At 47.2% G+C, this 22477-nt stretch overlaps 2 protein-coding genes across 2 annotated transcripts in view; one reads left to right on the top strand and one right to left on the bottom strand.

Annotated features, from left to right (window-relative positions):
• Positions 1 to 2929, top strand: part of raver2 (ribonucleoprotein, PTB-binding 2) — a 28510-nt gene extending 25581 nt beyond the window's left edge. Inside the window, 1 exon segment of the mRNA XM_048976182.1 lies at positions 714 to 2929. Within this exon segment, the coding sequence (XP_048832139.1) occupies positions 714 to 842 (129 nt within the window). The 3' untranslated portion in view covers positions 843 to 2929.
• Positions 2930 to 3052: 123 nt separating this feature from the next.
• jak1 (Janus kinase 1) lies at positions 3053 to 21969 on the bottom strand. Its single transcript, XM_048976181.1, has 24 exons — positions 21573 to 21969; positions 15631 to 15833; positions 14882 to 15005; positions 12628 to 12760; positions 12344 to 12507; positions 11902 to 12235; positions 11590 to 11766; positions 10965 to 11122; positions 10690 to 10804; positions 10014 to 10212; positions 8587 to 8696; positions 8348 to 8503; positions 8180 to 8267; positions 7795 to 7922; positions 7485 to 7620; positions 7136 to 7287; positions 6446 to 6596; positions 5937 to 6025; positions 5657 to 5849; positions 5448 to 5572; positions 4989 to 5161; positions 4520 to 4637; positions 4050 to 4160; positions 3053 to 3957 (listed from the first exon to the last, which is right to left on the bottom strand). Exons 2-24 carry the CDS (start codon positions 15806 to 15808, stop codon positions 3856 to 3858), a joined length of 3414 nt encoding a protein of 1137 aa, XP_048832138.1. The 5' UTR covers positions 15809 to 15833; positions 21573 to 21969; the 3' UTR covers positions 3053 to 3855.
• Positions 21970 to 22477: the final 508 nt, after the last annotated feature.

The following is a 22477-nucleotide window of genomic DNA, read 5'->3' as shown; positions in this document are numbered from 1 at the left end:
ATCTGAACTGTCAGATACGCAAACGTGGGGGGAAAACTGCAAAAGTGCCCAAGTACAATAAGGCAGGTGCTGATTCTTCTTAGGTCTAAATGCAGTAAAATTTATACAAACTAGATGTCTTATGTACTCTTCTAAAGTTTGGTTAATTACTATTTAAAAGTTTTATCTGTACTCTGCTGTATTGGAGACTTATGCGTACTTTTTGACTAGAAATGGTTAGTTGGGGTTTACAGTGATATTTTTATGATTCGTTTTCTATCCGATTGCACAATTTGCACTTTAAGAAAATGTTTCTGTTCGTTTTTGCGAACGTTGTCGTGAATAAAACAAAGAAGCGGAATCGTGTAAGTCGTGCTGGCAGTGGATGTCTTCCTGTAGCGCAGCCACACAGCTTTTCATTCAGCAATGTGACCACCATATCTTCCTGCATGTCACTGCAGCGGTACATGCAGAATGTTTACCACGCTCATTGAAATGTATTGATACAAATATCTAATTTAATGTTTAGTAGTTGCTAAAGGGGAAAAAAAAATCAGATTGATATCGTATCGACATGCTCAGAGTTTTAATATTGGAATCAGGCCAGAAAAAATAATATCTTGTCATCTTCATTTTTAATATTTACCATTGGTATGTCATCGTTCCTTATAAGGAATATAGCAGGTACTCTGCGGATCTGTGTACCCATCTGCCCCCTTTTCTGTGCCCTCCAGAATACGACGCGAGGGCAGAAGCGAGAGTACCCCCTGCCGGCCCCCCAGGACGCGGCAGGGGAGGGGGGGTACGCAGGCCAGCAGTCCCAGAGCCAGTATGCAGAATACTTCAAGAAGAAGAGGATCTAAGCCCCTCACCCCAACATCCGCGCTCTCGTCCTCCATGCTCGCGGTATGCCCGCCCCCCCCCCCCCCCCCCATGTCCTGTCCATGCCTTAACTTCCAGCTCCTCTCGCTTATCGCTCGATGTTTAAATGGTTCTCGTTTACACGGGGGAGGGACGTACAATTTTGAAATGTATGAGACTCTTTTTGTATTTGCATATTCCAAGTCCTCTCCGTGGGCTCGTGTGTTGTAACTTATATCTGTATAAATCCGTCTTTTCTCAGTGTGAGGAAAAAAGCCCCTTTTATCCATAATCTTTGAAAAGGTGATGTAGTTTTAAACCCCCCCCCATCCCCCAACCCCTTTGTCGTTTTTCTAACTGACTCATGCCATTACGCACCGTCACGGCCTCCTTGACGCACTCCGCGTTCGCTTATGTTATCTTCTTGCTACTACCTTTAATCGTAGGAGTGACTATAGCCATTTACAGGACTGCTTCTGCCTGCCACTGAAAGCACAGGGGCCCTCGGCTCGTAATCCTTAAGGACAGAAGCTTCCTAGGAATCCGACGGCCATGTCTTAAATGCAATAATGTTCGCTGCCGTGTGACTTCGTTCTCTATTAACCCGCCTGTCGCTCTGGAGTCTTAAGCTTCGTGAATTAATTACTTTTCTCCCCTCCTGCCTCCATCGAGTGCATTTTCAGTTTAGAATTACAGGGATTCAATGCTGGAGGTCTGAGATAGGTGCTGTTTATCCTCCATTATGGGGATGTTAAATGCTTTTAAATTTTTCTAAGCCCCCGAATATCTTTTGGAATCTGACGCGGCCTGGGTCTGGCGTATTCCACGCAGGAAGCCCACGCTGGCTACTACGCTCAGGGCGTGCTGTTCCAGGCCTAGCTGAGGTGTGACCTCTAGCCCCGCCCCCTCTGCAGCTGGCAGTAAGGCCACGCCCCTAACCTTGGGAATTGGCCTATGGGGAAACAGCCTATCTGCTGGATGTGGGAGCGGTGGTGTCGTTACCAAGCACTGCTGGCATGCAGCTACTGTCGGCAAGTGATTTGTCAGCGCCTACCCCCCCCCCCCCCCCCAACTGAATTCAGTGTGTTGCGTTCAGTTGGGTTTCAAGCACCCGGCTGCTCATTTGCCTTCACAAAAGCAGCTCTGATCCTGCAGCTCTCTTTCTAATAACCTTTATAATATAACGAAGGGATAAAGCTGTTTGTTCCCCTGGCTGATGAGCAAACTGCCGTCTGCCGGTTCTTCAGGACATATTAGGAGGCTGCTATTTCCGCTGTGTTTGTAATCCAGTCTCCCCGTGACAGCTATTACCCACAGCAGCCTCGACACCCACAACCCCCTTTTTCCAGGACCAGACTGAGGCCCCTTCCCTGGTTTGTTTTCATTCTGAGACAGTAAGATAAACAGTGCCGACCGTGGTGCTGATCCTGGATCAGTGGGGGCAGGGCCTCTTCCCTTCTGCTTGCTGTCGAGGGGTTTCCTCACTGTCACAGTGACATCATTCCGCGGGCATTTTACTAAGAATATTTTACCTCCCGTCAAATTTAGCATTGTTCAGTCCAGAGCCCGCTCAGTGTGGTATGAGGGTAATTCTCTGCCCTCCGGGTCCTAAGGGGCGGCCCTGCCGTTGTTCGCTGGCCGACAAACCATTTTTAAAAGCCCCCGGACCCTCTTTAAAAACCCAGTGTTGTGACAGAAGGGCCCCCCCTGCTGTCATTGTGGTGCCTCTCTTGCATGTTGCCAATCAGGTGTATAACTGGTATTGATTGTAAACAAGCTCCCCTCCCTGAGCCCTTACAGGTTATGGTGGTGGTGGTGGAGTTGGGGGGGGCAGCCCTTGTCAATAAATGAAAGGCGTTTTGGTTCCTCACAGGATCAATATAGCTTGTAAATATGGAGTCTAAGCCTTCAATCACTACATTTGTTTTTTCCGTTTTCCCTACTAAAGCTTTGCAATATTGAAACTTTCAGAGATGAGGAATGTCTCGCTGCCTGTAGTGTAGGGAAGAGCACAGTACACGACTTTGTACATGAAAATGAAATCACAGATTTCGCAAGCCATTCGTTTGAAGTTTATCTAGGTTTTCTGACCATTTAGATTTTGCAATATTTTATATCCAGAATAGGTTGATATTGCTTTACTGTGAATAAGCTATTTTTAGGGAAATTGTAATTTTAGCATGCATATTTAAAAATCAATGTTTAATAGTGCTTTTCATTTAAATGACTTTTATTTAATTGGATTAAATGTGTATTTATGTACATTTTTTTTTTTTTTTTTTTTGCCCAGCCGATTACCATCTTCCTTGTCGAAATTTATTTTCCTCTCCCAAACGGAGAGGCATTTTTCTTTTACATTCTGGAATAAAAATGGCGGAAATGGAGTCGCAGTCACGTTTACTGGTGTGCTTTTCTCGCCGGCGTCCGTCTCCCTCGGCTCTCCCACTCGTGGTGTCCTTTAATGGAGCCTGTAGCTTCTCCGCAGCTTCTCAGCTCTGCTGGCTGCCGTCCTGCATCTCACATCATCAGCACCACCGCCTCGCCTCGCCTCGCCGCTGCTCCTGCTTCTGGTAAGTCCTGATCATCCCAGTTTCATCGCTCACAACGTTCTGCACACAGCGGAATGTTTCCGATTTCCCAGATAAAACGAGCACAAACTTTGGACCCATAATCACCTGAGCCCTGCCGTTTAATTTTAATTTCGATTTGCGACTCGCAGGGCGTGAGGTGAGCGTTTGTTTTTCCCTTTTGTGAATTGGTGGGATTTGCTGCCATCTTGTGTCCATGGGTGGTCACCGATATATGCAGTTGAATGCGACGTGAGCAGTTTCAAATAGCATGTCTGTCTGGACGGCCTGCTTCGTCTGCACTGCTGCGAGCCGTAAAGCCACTGGCGGTAAATCCCGTAGAAGCTGCTCTATTTACGAAGACGTGGTTATTTTAAAAAGGAGCGAGGAGTCTGTCGCTGCGCAGAGTTCAATCCCCTTTAGAGCTTGATGAAGGTCCGCCGACTTCCTATTGCCTGTCCGCCAGCGGCTGCAAAGCCTCGATCAGCTCCCTGAAAGTGACCCGCTGCTCCGGGCAGTTATCCCAGCACCTCCTCATCAGGACGGAGACCTGGCCAGAGGAGAGAGAGGGATTAGGCAAGTGGTGGCATGGCAGCAGCACCTCCTTCTTTAATTCCCCTATGGCGAGAACCCCCGCTGTACCGTTTCTGGGCAGCTGGGGGGACACGGTAATCTCCTCCCCTCTTCCAACGCCCTCACTAGCCTGGTGACGGTCATCTGACCATGGGTTGGGCCAATCATCTTCAGGAACATCTGAAACCCACGAGGACAGGGCATCTAAGCATCAGACCATCCAAGAAATGGGGGAAGGGGGCTCTGGGGCTCATACTGGTGGTAGTTATCTTTGAGGGGAGATGTGGCTCAAGGGAAGGGGGCGTGTCTCTCCGTCAGGCACAAGTACAGCCCGACACTCTCCTTGGCTGAGTCACCCATCACCCTCGGCCGCGACCAGGGCCATCTGCCGCCTGAACCGAGCAGCCCCACCCGCCCCCCCTGTGCCTCACCAGTCTGACATTTGGAGCAGAATCATTGCAAAATGGGTTGAAAGAAACTGCAAGCTCTTCCCTCCCCCTGCCTTTGCATTCGGGTCGGGGACGACGGGGGCACCATACCACCATGGGGCTGGAGCCGCTCTCGCAGTAGGTGAGCAGCTCGTACAAGGTGACACCAAAGGACCACACGTCCGACGCGCGGTAGAACTTGCAGTGGACCAGACATTCGGGGGCGTACCTGGGGAGAGCGGAAAGAGGAAGGGTCAGGTCCAAAATGTGATTTTGGCACAAAGGACACAAGGCCACGGATACAACATGTGGCACCGAGAGGATGCTGTTGGTGGCGGTATTTTTCTGGAGGCTGCAGTTCCATCCTGAACACCAGGGGGTGCTGAGAGATCTGCAGGCTCTTCCTTGTGGACAGATTGTCGGGGCTGGTAAAAATCAGTGTCCCAGATAGACCTTGTAGGTACGAGATGCCAAAGATCGCACGTAATGCAGATGGGCTCCTAGTGCGATTCAGCCGAACCTCCATCAGTAGATTCGCGTGACGATTTTAAGGCTGCGTGGCGTTGGGGGTGATTCTCACCAGAAGACGGGGCTTTCCAGGTCGTCCTTGACCGTGTAGTAGCCCTCGCCGTCCTTGATGCTTTTAGTCAGGCCAAAGTCCCCGATCTTGACGTTGTGCTCATTCTCCACCAGCACGTTCCGGGCGGCCAGGTCCCGGTGGATGTAGTTCCGGGATCCCAGATAATCCATTCCCTAGTGGAAAACGGCACAATACGCCTTAAGGAAATGCAGCTCACTCATGCTCTGCTGTTGAGCCGATGATCAAGGAACTTCTGCCCTCTGCTGTTTAACTACCGGTACTTAATTTAGCGTGACAGCTGTGCAAATGAGTTAGTTGTACTGAATAATTATTTGTTGGATTCTTTTGCAATGCCCACAGCACGGCTGCTGGCTTCTTCCCTGGTGCGGCGCTGTGTCATGTGACCCTGAGACCTGTTGCTCCCAGGGACGCCCTGCAGCACAATCACGGCCCACGTACCTTGCATATCTGCACGGCGTACGTCAGGAGCCGCTGCAGGTCCGTCTGTGCCTTCCTCTGAGGCAGGTACTCCTTGAGACTGCCGGCTGGCAGGTACTCCATGATCAGTTTGATAGACAGCCCTCCTAAACAGGAAGTGACACGGGGGAAGTCCGTGTGAGTGGGGGTGCGTGCGCCTTCCCCCTGTCGCTGTAGCTGTAGTTACCAACCCTGCTCGCTGCAGATGCCCTTGTACTTGACGATGTTCTCATGGTAGAGCTCCTTGAGGATGTCAACCTCACGCTGCAGGTTGCAGCTCTGCTCGTCCGTCGTCTCTGGCTTCAGGGACTTGACAGCCACCAGCTCGCCGGTGCGGTCGCTCTGGGGGTCGTACATGCACAGCTCCACCTTTCCAAAGTGGCCCTGTGTCACACAGTCAGCAGGTTCATAAGACCAAACAAAAGCTTGTCACTCACTGCTTTGCGTGATACGAAGTAAAATAAAAATGACCTCGCCCAGATCTCGGATCGTCTTCAGGAACCTCCTCTCGAAGACGGTGGGGTCCACCTCCATGGTTGGTACCGGCTGGATTAGTGGGTCTGCATGATACAGCAGCATGTTTCCTCATGAAGATCGACGCATTGCAATTAGCATAGCGGCTAAGGAGCTGGAACAAGCAGCTGTAAGTTCAAGAGGCTGTTCCAACTAGCATTAACATGTTTATTCATTTTCACTTAAAGTAACAAGTTTCCTCCATAAGATGTGGAATATAAAAACAAACGGATAAACATGCATAGCACTTTAGGCTGTTGCTGATCTGCTCGTTTTTGTAGATATAATTTTAAATAATTTGTAGGACTGCAGTACTCCTGACAGCCACAAGGTGGGGTATTGAGAACAGTGACGAGGGGAAACCGTCGGAAACAATAGCAACTTTCAGTAGCAGAGACCAGCCTTGAGGAAACTAATACTGCCAGTTCTATGGTGGAACTACATTGGAAAGGAGAATTTCCCCTCACTCTGCTCCTCGAGCATCTCGATGTCCCTCACGATAGCTCTGAAGAAGGGCCTCTTGCGGGGGTCGTAGTTCATGCAGTGTACCATGAGCTTGGCCAGCTCCTTGCAGCTGGGCGTAGCCAGAGAGCACTCAGCCGTGTAGAAGCGTTCCTTCTGCCAGAGGAGGCGGGGTCAGTCATGAGGGAATTCATCACAGGATGATCCCCCCTCCCTTTAGATATCCATTTTGGCATAAACAGGAACAGCTACTGTTTACAGTACTCAAGAAGGTTCCGAAACCTCCTGAAGGGAGATCTTGGAAAAATCCGTTTTACATTCCAAGTATTTGCCATGACTCACTGTTAGTTTAATAATTAATCCACAGTTGGCCAGCTTGTAAGATCATAAGCACATTGTATGTTAATGGAGCTGAATTTGTGGCTTCTGAGGTGAACATGCAGCAGAGATCGACATCTTCTACCCCTGAAGGTCACTGCATGATCGAATGCTCTGTCTAGCCCATGGCACAAAGTATCTACGATCTACGATCACCACCAGCTAGCTTGTAGCTATGCTGTTGCTCTGGTACCATGCCAACGGCACCAGCTGTAGCTGCGGGGTTGAAGTCTGAACAAACATGCAACGTGAGATGTCAAACTTGGGCCATCACGCCCACCTCCTACCAGGACACGCTGAGGTGCGGACATTCATACCTCGGTGAGCTTCTTGTCCTTCAGTGGCACCTCTCCATCATAGCAGATCTCCCACAGGGTGGTCCCAAAGCCCCACTTGTCTGCTGCCACACTCAGGTCTGTCCGGTTCCTCACGCACTCCGGAGCAATCCAGGGGATTCGGTCCACGCACTCTGGAGAGGCAAGAACCCAACATGGACCTCGGTCACCTTGCTGCCCACATATCTCCTTTTTCTCTTAAAGTCTACCAATGACCAGAATCTTGCTTGAGACCTCTACTGGTGTTTCTAGTTACACGAGTTCCCATGGTTCCTACGTCAAATAGCAGTGAAATGTCCTGAACGTGGAATGTTGAAAAAGTCCACAAGACCTTCTCTGGTGAGCACGGTGACAGGGATGCCTGGGTCGCTCAGCTTGACAAAAGGTCCACCCTTGCTTTCCAGGCCATCCCGGGCCAGCAGAACGTTCTTGGTGCAGACGTAACCATGGACCAGCTTTTTGTCCTCCTAGAAGAAGAAAGATCCAGGATCATGAAGGACAAATCCAATAATCAGAAGCCTGACTTGACTCTTTTCAAAGAGTTTTCCAAACTGTGCCATATTGAATATTTCAACTGGGGAGGGTTGACAAGAACCGAATACCCCCCAGCACCCCATCATGTGTGCCTCAAGTCGTCTCACCAGGTAGCTGAGTGCGCTGGCCAGCTGCTTGGCCACCTGGAACTTCCACGGCGTGTCCAGGTGGCTGCGATGCTTCCGCATGAAGAGGTCCAGGGGCCCTAGCTGCACAAACTCCTCCACCATGATGTCTGCATGTGAAGCGAGAGCACAGACACACAATGGGGGAAAAGCACATCCTACAAACCGAAAGGAAAACGCTGCGGAACCGGAACGTAAACCGCAAAAACTCAGAGCTATCCTAGATTTCTACGGGTGCTACCAAGATCTCGAGTGAGGAAATATTAGGGTATGTATGGTAAAGATCTGTAACAGTAAAAAAAAAAATAATAACACAAGAGACCAATCATGGGGTTTGGCATCGAGAAGGCCCTCAGATCTTACTTACTCTCCAGGTCTCTCACACAGACACCGTGCAGCAGGACGATGTGTTTGTGGGACACCTGCTGCATCATGCTGGCTGCCTCAAAGAAGGCCTGTGGGCAGGGAAGCTTAGCGTTAGGGGACATGGAGGCAGAGGGGAGACACTGATGGGTTCTGGGAGAGGAAAGCTCACCAGGGAGATGTCTCTGTGACCAGACCCCAGCACCTTCAGGACCACCTTCACCTCCTGGGAGGAGTAGCTACCGACGTCGATCTCATCTTCATCGGGTTTCCTCTTTAGGAGGCCCACGTAGATGTTGGTCTTCGTCCCTCGGCCCAGGTGCTCTCCCTAGCGGGTGTGATGGGGGGGGGGGGGGGTGGTCAAGCCTTCCACACCCTTGCTGCAGCAGAAGATCGTGCACAATATAGTACCTGTGTGATCTCGTCCTTGAGGATCCGGTGGAAGCTCAGCTGACTGACTTGCAAGTGGGGCGGAGGGTCATGAACTCTGTTCTTAGTCATCACCAGTAGGTTGGAGACTTCTGGAAAACAATAAAGAGAAGGTTTAACACAACAACATAAGGATTAAGTACCATGCAGACACAACAAAATCAGCTTGTGTACAATTCGCATGAAGTGATACCATGTAAAGTCTGATGTGTTTTCAGTTTTGATATGCATGTAAACATTGTGTACAAGTGCCGGATTTTTTTTAAAAGCCACATTGTTCCGTGATTAAAAAAAAGAACCTCGGAAGACAGCGACTCAGAAGCCCTGAAATGCGACATGACAGCACGACGGCAGACCATGCAAAAAATCCGGAGGTATTTCCGGAGCTGATCCCTGCCACCGCAGCAAAGAAAGGTGCATTTTAACGGGGGAAGCAAACAAACGTGAAAACTTCCTGGCGTCTATCGCAGGCGCGGGATCGTTTTACAAGACTCGTGTCTGAGGCAAACAGACGTGAGTCGTGAGCTGGAGGGAAACCGCATTTACTACACATGCTTCCTGCTAGCACGGGTGCTGACAGGATGGGCGTATGAGGAGTGGGGCTGCTGCCGTGCTCGCGGGGGGGGGGTGAGGAGCAGGGGTGCCAGCGACATGGCAGTGTGTGAAAATATCTGGCCCACAACACGGCACACATAAACAATTTAAAGGTCAGGGGGCAGGACCATAGTGAAGCAGCCCCCCCCCCCACCCTCCCCCGCATGCACCTCACACTCCTGTGCAGAGAGGAAGGATGCAGAATATGCGCGTTGCCTTTAGCGGCCCCTTGGGGTGACATGCGGTCAACATGAGGAGCTGAGTAAGGTAAACAAACACTGAAAATAGGAACCGCCCTCTCCCCCCCCACCCCCACCTCTAAACGTGAGGGTTTTCAGAGGACAGCGGATGCAAAGCGGGTAGCGACAACAGAACGAGATCACTAGACCAAACTGTCACGCAGAGGAGGCCTGCAGCTCATAAAAAACAGTCGAGTTTTCTGGAAAGGATTCATTGATGCCCAAAACCAGTGCAGTCAGCAGTTAGACTGTATTGCACTGCAACACTAGAGCAGTTTAATGCTGCCTTTCACTGTAAGCGCAACAACGGAAAGGTCAGATTAGTCACTCTTATCAGGGAGAGTGTACTTTCTTTGAAATGTGACCCATAAGGGGAGATATAACAGTTTCCCCCAACAACGCCCATTACACGCTACTCTAACCTTTTGGGATGCCATCGCCTGACTGGCCTCTTTGAATCTGTTTGCCTTTCTCTCTCTCCCACACTGATATTTTGCACATCAGTGCGACTCGCCGGGAATTGGTCTGAGAGCGGTGTATGGTTTTGGGAAACTTCCTAGAGCTCTCGGCACACACCTCTGGGCTGGGGGGGGCAGCACCTCTTCAGCTGGAAGCTGATGTCGTCGGTCCGTAGACACTGCAGTGTCAGGTGCTCCATGAGCTCCGGGAGGGTGGGCCACATCGCGTCGGTCCCGCATAGCCCGTAGCCCTGCTTCCCCACCTCGATCTGAAAGTTCTTGTATTGCCGTCCATTCCTGGACAGGACCGGGCCGGCCTGAGGGGTAGGGGGAGAGCGAAGGATAGCAGCTGACCCAAGGCTGACCCGGCTCAAATTCACAACCATGTTCACAAATCTTTTCTAAATGTGATTTTTTTTTTGTATGTGTATATATACGATGTTGTGTATGCAACACATTCACCTCTATTTACTTGTGTGTAGTCATCTCATATACAACCTCTTGTGATTTGCACAAGTCTAGGAATACATAACACTGCACTACGGAGTTGGTGGAAGGTTATTCTGAGCCACTGTACATCACTGGATCAATGATCCAACGTTCAACATTAAAGCCCCACTTGAGTTTTTCCTCTCTGAAAAGTTGTGTGCATCCAGTCCCACCTATTTGTATATTCACAGTCAAATTTTTGCATGTAATTTGCAACGGAGTATGAGTCGCGTCTCTGGATAGAGCGGCAAGCTCACGGGGCAAGTGGAGCGTCGCTACAAGGCCCTGCAAACCGCAAACTTTACCTCTACGCAGATGACCGTCATGAGGATGTGGTCGTAGCTAGTGCAGCTCCAGCGCATGAGGTACATGCCCTCCTCATTGCCTTCCTGCCGCAGCTTGTGGACAGCATACTCCGTGCTGGAGGAGCGGGTAGATTAAGGCCAGGGAAAAGGAGAGGGACGGGGTGGCACTGGGTAAGAAGAACCGCTACATGCTAATCATCACAAACTCCTTTGGTGTGGCCCTTGGACACAAGATGGAGAAGAGGCCAGTAGCAGCCTGGTCACCAGGACATTACCTGATGGGGCCATAGCAGGCATTCTGCAGGTTCCTCACCACGGAGGACGGCGCCACATCCGTGCACAGGTAGTGATGGGCGTCCACAGTTAGACGGAAATAGCCGTCCACCAGGGCTGCTAAGGCTAGCGCCATATCCCTAGAGGCCATCTGGAGGTCCTGGGAGGAGGGGAGAGGGTTGGAGAAAAGGCGTGATAGGAGCCATCTTCACTGTGCCACAGCCTGCAAAACCACTGTCAGCGTCAGGACACAATGACCCCTCTGTTTTGACGGGCAGCACCGTGACTGAAAGCGACTGCTGGCAGGCAGCCTTGCCTCCCGTTATCTCAGCTCACGATCTAGCATGCAACATGCATGTGCTCGTCCGCGCTGTTTACGAGCCCAGCGATCTGAAAACACCACGAGAGGCACGCTGCCCTACCAAGCACGGCGATCTTAAAATGCACGCAGCGGTCTCCACCTGCGAAGTTACGTAAAACAGATGAAGGCCGAAAATAAAGAATACTTGCACTTAACAACAACAACCGAGTCAGTGGGAAGATACCCAGAGTGTGCGTGGAGAAGGGGATTCTGGGAATCCACAGCCAACGATCTGCCCAAAAAACCCCTGTGAAAAAATATCTTACCATCTTTTTGTTTTCCTGTTTGTAGATAGTGAGGGCCGCCTCCTTGATGACGATGTGCGTTATCTCATGGAAGTCCGAAAACAGAATCCAGCCATCACTGTCATTTTTCTCATTTTTTACTTGTCTCTCCTGTCCCTTGTTCTTTAATTTCCTTTTTCCTTTGGCTGGCTGCACGCTCTGTGTATTTAAAGAGGGAAAAAAATGACATCTTAACCTGTTTTAACGTCTGACGTAGGCAGATTACATTTAGCTAGGTGTTTAATTTATTGAAAACCGACTAATGCCTTCAAACCTCGATCCACGGAGTCTTACCTTGGTCGGCTTTCCTCGCCACATTATTCCCATGTTTCCAGAAACCTTCACCTCGTACACCGGCGGCACTCCGTCCTGGAGCCACTTCTCGCTCTCGGCAGAGATGCGCAGTCCGTGGGTCTCGTAGACCTCACAGCCAAAGCCGACGGTCAGCGTCTCCAGCGTGGCCAGGTACTTGATCTTCAGGTCATGTGCGGTCACACTGCTGTCCAGGATGGTCTTGGTGTTGAACTCGTTGAGGAAGTTCTTGAAGACGTCGTTGATGCGGACGCGGGTGAGGACATTGCGCTGCTTGATGCACTTGTTGAGGCTCTCTGGGATGTACTTCTTATAGCTGAGGATAGATGCCAGTTTGTGTACATTAAGAATCACTGTAATTATTCCAATTAGATCTTTGACAAAGGAAAAATGCATGTTGCCCAGCAACGGAATGGCTACCCACCTGACATCTCCCACCTTCCCCGACAGCGGCAGGTCCTGGCTGAGGGCACGGTGCGAGATCGCCAGCACTGCCATGCCAAGGCACTCGTTTTCAATGTCGTGAGCATCTGCCTCGTTCCTGGGACTCCTCACCGGCACCAGGCCTTTCAGGAAGTCATACTGGCCCTAGAAAAGGCATATCGGTACGAAATCCCTGTGGTTACGGGCCACCGCGTGTTTTAGCACGACCAGCTTCAGTTAGCTGCGATCAGTGCTTCAAATTGCCTTCCCGCCTTCCGCAGTCACCTGTGCAAACAGGTACTCCAGGGAGGCAGCATCGAGCAGCGGCGTTCCTCCGGGGCCCGTCTGCTTGCTGAGAGAGTGCCTCCACACCAGGGTCTCGCTGTCGTTTGTGCAGTGCCAGTTGCAGAAGTAGAACCTGGAAGAGGGACGAGAGTAACCGGAATGAGGCCGTTGCCCTTCGGGATCAAGCAGGGGTTACAGCTTGCTTTTCCGAGAGCACAGCACGGCTTCTCAGGTGAGGCAGGCAAGATGCGGATCCCCGGAACACGAAAGCGAGCAACTCAACTTGTCTGCTTAGCTGTGACTTCATTTTTAGTCCCACTGTGTGCTGCAGGCACTATAAACAGGAAGTTCAGTATAAAAAAAAATTAATTCCGTACCAGAACATGTGACCGACCCCGGGGGGGGGGGGGGCGGTCTGATGCTTACAACTCAGTGCATCCCACATACTTATAGAGATGACCTCGTTCATCCTTCCACACTTTTGGATAAAAATGAACGTGCGTGTTTAGCCGTGCAAATTACAACAGTCCAGTCGAGTCCCAAAACCCCGCAACGATACCGTCCTGGATCGACATGGGGCAGGCAGACTGGCCCAAGAGGAGTTAAAGACCCCAGCTATCAGTGGGCAGAAGTTCATCAGTGTCCTCTGTGACCCTCCTCTTAGAACTGAAACACACAGGACATTACAGGCCTCACAAAGATTTGCTGTCCCTTACCCCATGAACAGAGATGTGACCTGCACCCCATTCCAACAGTTCCATAAAGACAAGGGGAGATCACTCCTGCTGTAAATTGGATCCATTCACAGTCTCCAATAAGCTCCATCTAAATCCATCGGAGAGGACAATCATCTACCCTGACAAGTGTTGGATCCATGGGGCATATTACTTAGTTTACTTATTCTTATGGCACCGTCTTGTCCTGCACTGCACTGCTGTCTGTCCTGCACTGTCATGTCCTGCAGCATCTTGTCCTGCATTGCACTGCTATCCACCCTGTCCTCTCATGCACCTGTCCCCTACCCTGCAACTGTGGCATAAGAATTTCACTGTGCCCTCGGAACTCATTTGGCAGGGGGTAAACGTGAGGAGCAGAGGGCAACGCCAGCTTCTAGCACAGCATTTCTTGAACTTGATTACAAACCAATTAACAAGCTCACATTTAAGCCTGTTATTCACCCTCTGCTCTACATTCGCATTGTTTTATTGGCCATGTGCCACAAGTGCACTGGAATGTTCACTAGCTCAGCTACACCCAGTACAATGAACAACAATATGCAATAAAAAAACATACATTTACATTTACAGTATTTGGCAGACGCCCTTAGCCAGGGCGACTTAATTAAGTGACTTACATACAAACACACTGGATGGTTAGATCTGTAAGATGAGTGACACTTAGACGCTATTCATATCAGCTGCAGAGTTCAGTAATATCGCAGAAGTGTAACTGCTCATGATGCATGCAGCTTGGGGGGAGAAGCCACTCTTGAATCTGGAAGTCGGTGTTTTGATGCTGCAAAGCCGTTAGGGGTGAGAATAGGGTGCTGCTACACACTCAGGTATTGTTGAGGCTGGGGTCCATGAGTATCCGGTCAGTGTGTGACACAGGTGTCTTTTTAAAGATCAATGGAAATCCACAAAGGACCGTGCCACATGTCAGAATTTTGCTTTATGGTTCAATCTATTTTCAGTACAGGTTTCTCCTACTGGTTAGATAGACGGACACACCCACACGCAAATGTTTAATGGCACGAACCACACCTTGGAACTGGAGCCTGGGGAAGAAAGCCATGGAACACAAGGGCAGAGCCAGGGTAAAAGTCACATGACAGACAGCGGTGGTACCGGCTGGGTCACGGAGCCGCCCTTCGGGGAAAATATGCAGTGTGATATAACCTTGACAGGCATTAAATCATCACTGCGGCTCACAATGGCCCCATGTCACGGCACACAGGCACACAAGTTTGAGGAAACATACCAGTGGTGACATACTTTGAATAAGCTCCAGCAGTTTAATTGTCATTGCCAGTTTATAGCTGGGGGGCAAGGTGGGACCACAACGTCCACCTCATCATGTAGCACCTGATGTTCGATATACTCTCAATAATAGTCACATTTACATCTTATTTTACTGTGGTTGCCTTTTTCATGTAAAGTCACAATGTGACCACAGTCATAATCTTTATTATGTTTATCACCCAGAGAGTTTGACGTCGTACCCCCCCCCCCCCCCCCCCCCCGCCCCAACTTACCTCATACGGTAGTGCAGCTTCAGTGAGCTGCCCTCGTCGACTTCAATCTCATGATTGGGAGGGTGCCACAGGTTTCTGCTCTCATCATACAGCGCAAACAGGTTGTGACACAAAGGAGAAATACCTGGATGGGGGGGGGATGTCACCAGAAAGTGGAGTATTTATATCTGTATGGCACATCGGTTTCTAGGCAGCTGCCAGTCCGTGGAGGTAAACACCACACCCCCTGCTTTACTAAGGTCGCTGGCAAATTTAACGTCGACTGACAGCCAGGCAACGCAAATTTCACTTCTCCTTTTTGTGGAAAAAAAAAAAAGCTGAAGAGATTTATCACACGACGGGCTCACACTATCCAAGCCATCTCTGAATTTCATAGATGACTGAAAGTCTTCTACCTCTGGCTTTCTCTTTGACATGTTACTAAAGCAGATTTTGCTTGAGTAACTCTGCTCAGAAGCAGCTTGACTTCATTCCTAGCCACTCTCCAGCGACTAGACAGAAGGAAACCTCCTGCTTTGCCCTGACCCAAACAGTCATGCTATCTCCATCTCCTTCCGCACACACTCATCTCAGCACCAATTCTTCAGCATAAGTTTTACAGGCCTGTTCCACAAGTCTAACAGTATCAATTTATACAATTCAGAGTTCTCGCAGTTTGATTTGATGCCGAACGGCCCATGTTCTCAAATAAACATTTTGTGTTTGTTTTTTTTTTCCGAAAAGCTGCAGACCATGAGAAGGTGTCTTACCACATTTCTTGGCTGCCTCAACACACAGGTCTTCAGCAGAATAGCAGACCTTGGAGTATTTCAGGGGAAGTTTGTCCTGTAGGTAGAAATGTACTTCCAGGCCTCTTAAAGTCGTTGGCCCGTTGACGGCGCCCCTCCGGGTTATCATCTTTCCGCAGAGTTGGCGGCCCAGTTCCATCGCAGCTAGCCGTGATGTTCAGACACTGGCCAATAAGAGAGACCATGATGTGTCATCCTTACTTGGGTCAAAAGGGAGGCTTTGGTGCTCAATTACTTTTCCCAGATGAGAGCTCCAAGTGTAACCCATCAGCAAATTAAAATGCATTAATGAGATGGCATGCCCTGTGACGTTACTGTGATTTCCTAGATCGCCAGTTTCATAGCTGTGACTTCCTGCTGGCAAACTCACTCACAGGCAATGGCTTTCCTGTGATGCTCAGTGGAACTTAGCTTGTGGGCCTAAATGTAAAATCAGCGTGAGGCAACTTGATCTGCAAACCTACCGCCAACCAACACAAGTAAAAATATTTTCAATACAGTGAAACATAACCTTTTTAGTGGAAGTAATCTGAATTCAAAAAGATTTCTTTAAGTTTTCATTTTAACTTTAACAACTATACATGTTTCGAAATCACAAAAAAAGCTCTGAACAAGAAACATTCTGTCTTGTATTTGTACTTTAACAACAAAAGACTATTTCTGAATACGTATAGCTTACTCTCTAGATAAATAGGAACACAGATGTACTAAACTACACACATTGTACTGTAATGTTCCGGATTTCTTCTGCCCGTTAAATTGCTTTGTGAAAGATTTTTATTTTCACTGACTTTTCTGCAGTCTTTTGGCATATTTTCATGGTTTAATAATATGAATTGAAATTTGTCAATTGAGTCAATTAAATCGAATTGTGGCCTTAAGAAATCAATATATCTATTACAATTGATTGTTGCACCCTTAATTAGGGTACAACGGTAAACAGCATTTTCATTTTGACAGGTTTCTTCAAAAATTCACCTGAAAGGATAGATTCTAATAAACCTCACTAAACCCCCAAATGCCTAATGGCCCAAATGAAACAGAGAAGGACAATGAGTATAGCATTCCTCCAAAATACACTAATTGGACAAAAGTGTTGGGACACGCCTCTCAATCACTGAATTCAGGTGTTTCATTCAGACCCATTGCCACAGGTGTATAAAATCAGGCACCCAGCCATGCAATCAGGTTTGCACACATTTGTGAAAGAATGGGTCATTCTGAAGAGGTCAGTGAATTCCAGCATGGTGCTGTCATGGGATGCCACCTTTGCAGTAAGTGAGTTTGTGAAATTTCTTCCTTGCTAGATATTCCACGATCAACTCGAAGTGGTATTAATGCAAAGTGGAAGCATTTAGGAACAACAGAAAATCAGCCATGACGTGTCAGACCATGTAAAGTAACAGAGCGGGGTCTCTGAGTGCTGAGGTGCATAGTGCGTAAAAGTTGCCAACAGTCTGTTGACTCAGTAACTGCAGAGCTCTGCACTTTCTCTGGCATTAACTCCAGCGCAAACACTATGCACCACAAATTTCATGGAATGGCCAAGCAGCTGCATGCAAACCTCACATCACCAAGCGCAGTCCCAAGAGTCAGATGCAGTGGTGTAAAGCAACCCCCCAACACTGGGCCCTGGAGCAGTGGAATTGTGTTATGTGGAGTAATGAATCACTTTGTCTGCCAGTCTAATGGATGAGTCTGGGTTTGCCGGTTGTCTGGAGAACTTTACCTGTCTGACTGCATTGTGCTGATTGTAAAGTTTGCTGGAGCAGGGATGATGGTATGGGGTTATTTTTCAGGGGTTGGGCCTTGTAGATCCAGTGAAGGGAAACTCCTATTGCTTCAGCGCACCAAGACATTTTGGACAATTCTTTGCTTTCAGCTTTGTGGGAACAGTTTGGGGAAGGACCTTTTTAGTTCCTGCGTGACTGTGCACAAAGCAAGGTCCATAAAGACATGGTTGAGTGAGGTGTGGAAGAACTTGTCTGGCCTGCACAGAGCCCTGATTTCAATACCATTGAACATGCTGTGACAAACTAGAACGGAGATTTTGAGCCAGACCTTCACGTCTAATATCAGAGCTTGACCTCACAAATGCCCTTTTGGATGAATGGGCAAAAATTCTCACCCGACATATTCCAAAATGTTGTGGAAAGCCCCCCCAGGAGAGTGGCAGCTGTTACAGCTGCAAAAGGTAATAAAAGTTCATGTAGGTGTAACAGCCAGGTGTCTCAATTTTGTCGATACTGTGTACATACCAACTCTCGTTAGACAAACTGGACCAAATCAGTTACTAAAAATAAACTTAGTATTAAATACCTAATCATTTCAATGATATATTTGAAAAAATTAGATCCACATGGTCAACTGGTGTAAGCATACAAAACATCTGCATCAACGTAGTTTTTCTCAAGTTCCACTGTAGGGCAGGATTGGGGTAAGCAGTGCTTTAAAGTCATTCATTGATCTGCATAAACGCCTAACAGGAAGGTCATATTGAAACAGTTATGTTTTGTTTTTATGATGAATGATGGATTTTCCATTTGTAGCATGTAATCTGAAGTTAAACCGTTCAAGGGCAGCAAGTAATAATCACATCAGGTGATGCACTTTGCTGGCGATATCTCAACGGTTGATCGTAAGTTTGCTCTGCTATCGTTACGGTCTTCCTTCCCCTCGAGCTCACGGACGTCGGGTGACAAGGGCACCTCTGAATGGTGATCCAGACTGACCCTGTTCTCCTCCAGTGAAGCGCAGTGAGCATGAGCAGAACAGAACTGCTCTGGAGTCCCAGAAACGTGACTTTGTAGTAACTGGCTGGGATACTTCAGCCCATCAGTCCCTCCTTTTCTCAGCATTTTCCTGCCGGTTATTCTGTCACCAGGGCAACTGACCAATCACACAACAGAGCATATATATAAATAATAATAATAATAATCGATACTTTATTGATCCCCGTAGGGAAATTGTCTTTACGCCTCCCACAACTTGCTCTTTTTTCATAGAGTAAGTTGTCTGCGAAGGGCTGCCACCTGTAGTGGCGCCCAGGGAGCTGGGGGATAAGGGCCTGGCTCAAGGACCCACAGGCTGAGGCTGAGGCTGAGGCTGAGGCTGGGTTTGAACCTTGCGACCTTCTGATTACAGGCACACAGGCTTAGCCCACAGAGCCACAAACTGCCCTTAATAAATAAAAAAATAAACAAACATACACACATCAAAACACACACACATATATTTCAGGCATTTGTATGATTGACCTGGGTCATATATATCACTCAAATAAGTGAAATGTAGCATGAAGTCTTTCCACCGTTTATTAACACAAAGATGGAAAGGGTCAAAAGCCATAATCCAGGAAGAAGTGACCGATCACTCATTTCCCCATGAGAAGAAAAGTAAATAAATATAACCAGTCTTTGGGACAACAAACACCAGCTTTGTACTCTCACTCAAACATGGTCCGCTAGTTCTCGATTCTATGTATTAAAGGGGAACAGATTGCTTTATATAAAATAATTACATGGTAATTGCTGATGTATAGCTTAGTTGATATATCAACTGCAGCTAACCTTTATAAATGGGCTTTCCCCAAGAAACAAACCATTGCACAGGCGTGAAAAACAGCGGAACAAGGTACAGAATGTCTATGTGGTTCTCGTCTGAAAATCATAACAGGACAAAAGGTCTGAGACTACGTCCACGCCTTGCCTCCTTTTCTGTATAACTCAGATAATAGTCTGTGTTTTCGCCTTTTGCCCCCACTACTCTGCATTTTAAACCCCCCCCAAACTGAGATTTTTCTAAAAGCTCCCTGAGGCTTGCGTCCATTTCTCAAAAGTACATCTTCAGGGGACGAGTTAACACTCCGTTTAACGTCTTTACTTATTACTTATCAATTCCAGTGCGCTCCTGATCAAGCTACCTAACGCAACCCAGAGTGTGCGATCCCGTCAGGCGATGCAGCCACATTTCTCTTGTACTTGAAAACAAAAATTTCTGGTACAGCATGTCCAAATAAAATAGTATGTTTCATGCAGGTATGATTTCAATTTATTAAACCATTTGTTTCACATATACAAATGCTAAATATGTTGCATAAAGACTGCAAATACTTTTCATGTTACGGTCACTATAGTCACAAATTTAAGTGTGTAACCACTACAATTTGTTTTTAAGGCAGACCTCATATACTCTACAAAATATTCATAAATTATGTATGAATTATACAATATCCTACATCTGTCAAATGTATTAAATAGTTAATATTACTTAACAATGTATAAATCAATCAAAAAGAATGTGGAATAACCGAAATGTGGGTATTTAGTTAATTTTAAATATTTACATTTAAAACGGATATTTCCGGAAATGAGCATTTTTAGTGTTTCACTGTGATCGATTTCCAGACAAGGTAGATTTGCTGTAAAGTATAAAATTGTTTTAAATTAATAAACCAGAATTACACTGCCGGGGAAACTTAAGGGAATTTACCGAGCCTCAATATACCACCTGAGCCGCCTACCAGCTCCACAGCCGATGATTTTTGTCTCGCCGTTTCTTCTTAAAGTCGTATTGTTTATTTTGCATTTTTGGTTGCAGAGTAATTCTGCAATATCCGTTGTTTTCAGACCATAACCTGTTCTCTAAGAAATTTACTGTAGTCGATTCTCCATTTAACTTTACTAAGGAGACTCTCTTCGTACCCTTCGCAAGAAACGCTAAAAAAATAGCACAGATCTACCTCAACTAGATACGGTGACTGAAATATCCGCATTGCTATTCGGGGGAGAAAAAACAAGTCAGTTATACCGCTTGTTTCACCTCTGTTTACTGCAATCGTGCAAACCAACAGGTACGTCCGATGGTTAGAAAAGGAGCACAAAATGTCAGGCTGACAACTTAAAGAAGCATCCTCCTGTAAATATGTATGTGATACATAGTGTAAACCATTTGTATGAAAGTGGAGGCAATGCATTTTAAAGGAGCAATTAAAAAATCAAATCCCCCAAAGATCGGTGATTCCCCTTGTTTTAAACCTTCTTTCAAATCGCACGCATGAGTCTGTAATCAGGCTACAGCGACCTAACTCACGGCGCTGCAATATATTACGTAACCATGAAGTTTTGTTTGCGAGAAGTTTTATTTAAATAAACTTTTCATGGGAATAAAGTTCATTAAGCAGACCGTCTCCGTCGTATAGCCGCAGTGGTGAACTGTCTAAAAAGCACATCACACATATTCCAGTAATTTAGGCTAATAGTCAGAGAGTTGTACGACACAACTGCATGTGTCATCAACGAGAACGAGCCGAAAGTTTATATTTCACCGGTTTCTCTGCTTATTTGTGACAGATTCAGTTGGCGGAGCAGTTAAATCACCAAAATCTGTCAAACTGATTTCATAAGTGTTTGGAGAGACCCTGCGAACTTTGAGCGAGCTGCCGAAGCTCGCCAGATCCATTAATCGCCGAAGCGCACTGGCAGCCCGAGTGCCTTTACCCCGATCGGAAGCGATCGCTCCCGGGACAGTTAGTTATATACCAAAGTAAGGTTGTGAGAGCAGAAAGAAAAGTCATAGCTCATACAGGGTCCCCTCTTGTGCGATTACTGCCGGACGAATACGCGAACTGTATTCAAAATGTAATCAGGAATTTTACAGCAACAATTACATGAAATCGAAATCATGTTATATAAAAAGAATTCGTCCGTGTACACAAATGCAGGTATTTATTTTGATATCACTTCACTTATAAGTGAAACATGTTTGCATTCAGCCCCGACATGCTGCCTTGTACTTTCGTTATCCTGATAAACGCGCTAAATTTGCGCCGGCACAAAACTCCCTTACGAGTACAGATATTTTTCTTTTTATATAAAAATGATAATCTCCCTAAATCAGCTTACCTTGCATACTTAGTAAGCGCCACTTCCGCGTCGCTTTAAACGTCGACACCCTGGATCAAAATGGGCAAATTAGAATAATCGGTATAAACTGCTGCTATTTTCGACGGTCGCCTCCTCACACGGCCGAGGAGTTGAAAGTGCTGCCTGATACACTGACACCCAAATAAGCTGACGGATTTAGCGCGGCTGATTGGCGTTTTCTGCCTTTCTTCTGCAGTGGCTTTTGCCCTCGTACCTTAACCCTTTCAAAGCTACCGCTGGACCCACAGCGCCGGAAAAAAATAAGAATTTGCTTATGCTGCCGCAGATAAATGTGCCGATGAAGCTATTTTTATGCACCATAATCAATTGTGTAATCCTGCCCGGGATTCAAACAAGTAATCATTTACTTACTATAGCTGCTTTTAACAACCATTGTGCTAACTTTCTCTTTCCCTTTAGGCTATATAGTTACAACTGTAGTATTTCATTTATTTTTCGCGGCGTTCTAATATTTTTATTAAAATATTAAATTCCACATATACCATGTACAAATGCAACTTGGTAATAAAACGCAAGACTCCATCTTGTGTGACGTGTTCGGTTCTGTTAATATTCCTAAGTGTTGTCTTATCAGAAAGAGGTTTTGATTAATGGAACCCGTCTGCGTCTTGTAATGCAGGGCTGTTTTTCACAATCCATTATGGCCGAATACGACATCAGTACAAAGCTGAATCTAGTGTTATGTATAAACTGCAGCACGCCCATGCAGTGCCGGCTCGTAACTCCCATCACTGTTACAGGGAGAAATACCGCCTGTTACATGCACTACCTAAAAGTAATCTCTGATAGCTCTCTCCCTTGAATGACTATGCCATATTATAACTATCACTAAATTTATGTATACGATGACGAAAATAGCTATT

Source organism: Brienomyrus brachyistius, chromosome 15, assembly GCF_023856365.1.
Source record: "Brienomyrus brachyistius isolate T26 chromosome 15, BBRACH_0.4, whole genome shotgun sequence".
Taxonomy (NCBI): Eukaryota; Metazoa; Chordata; class Actinopteri; order Osteoglossiformes; family Mormyridae; genus Brienomyrus; species Brienomyrus brachyistius.
This window is presented reverse-complemented; position numbering and strand designations above follow the sequence as displayed.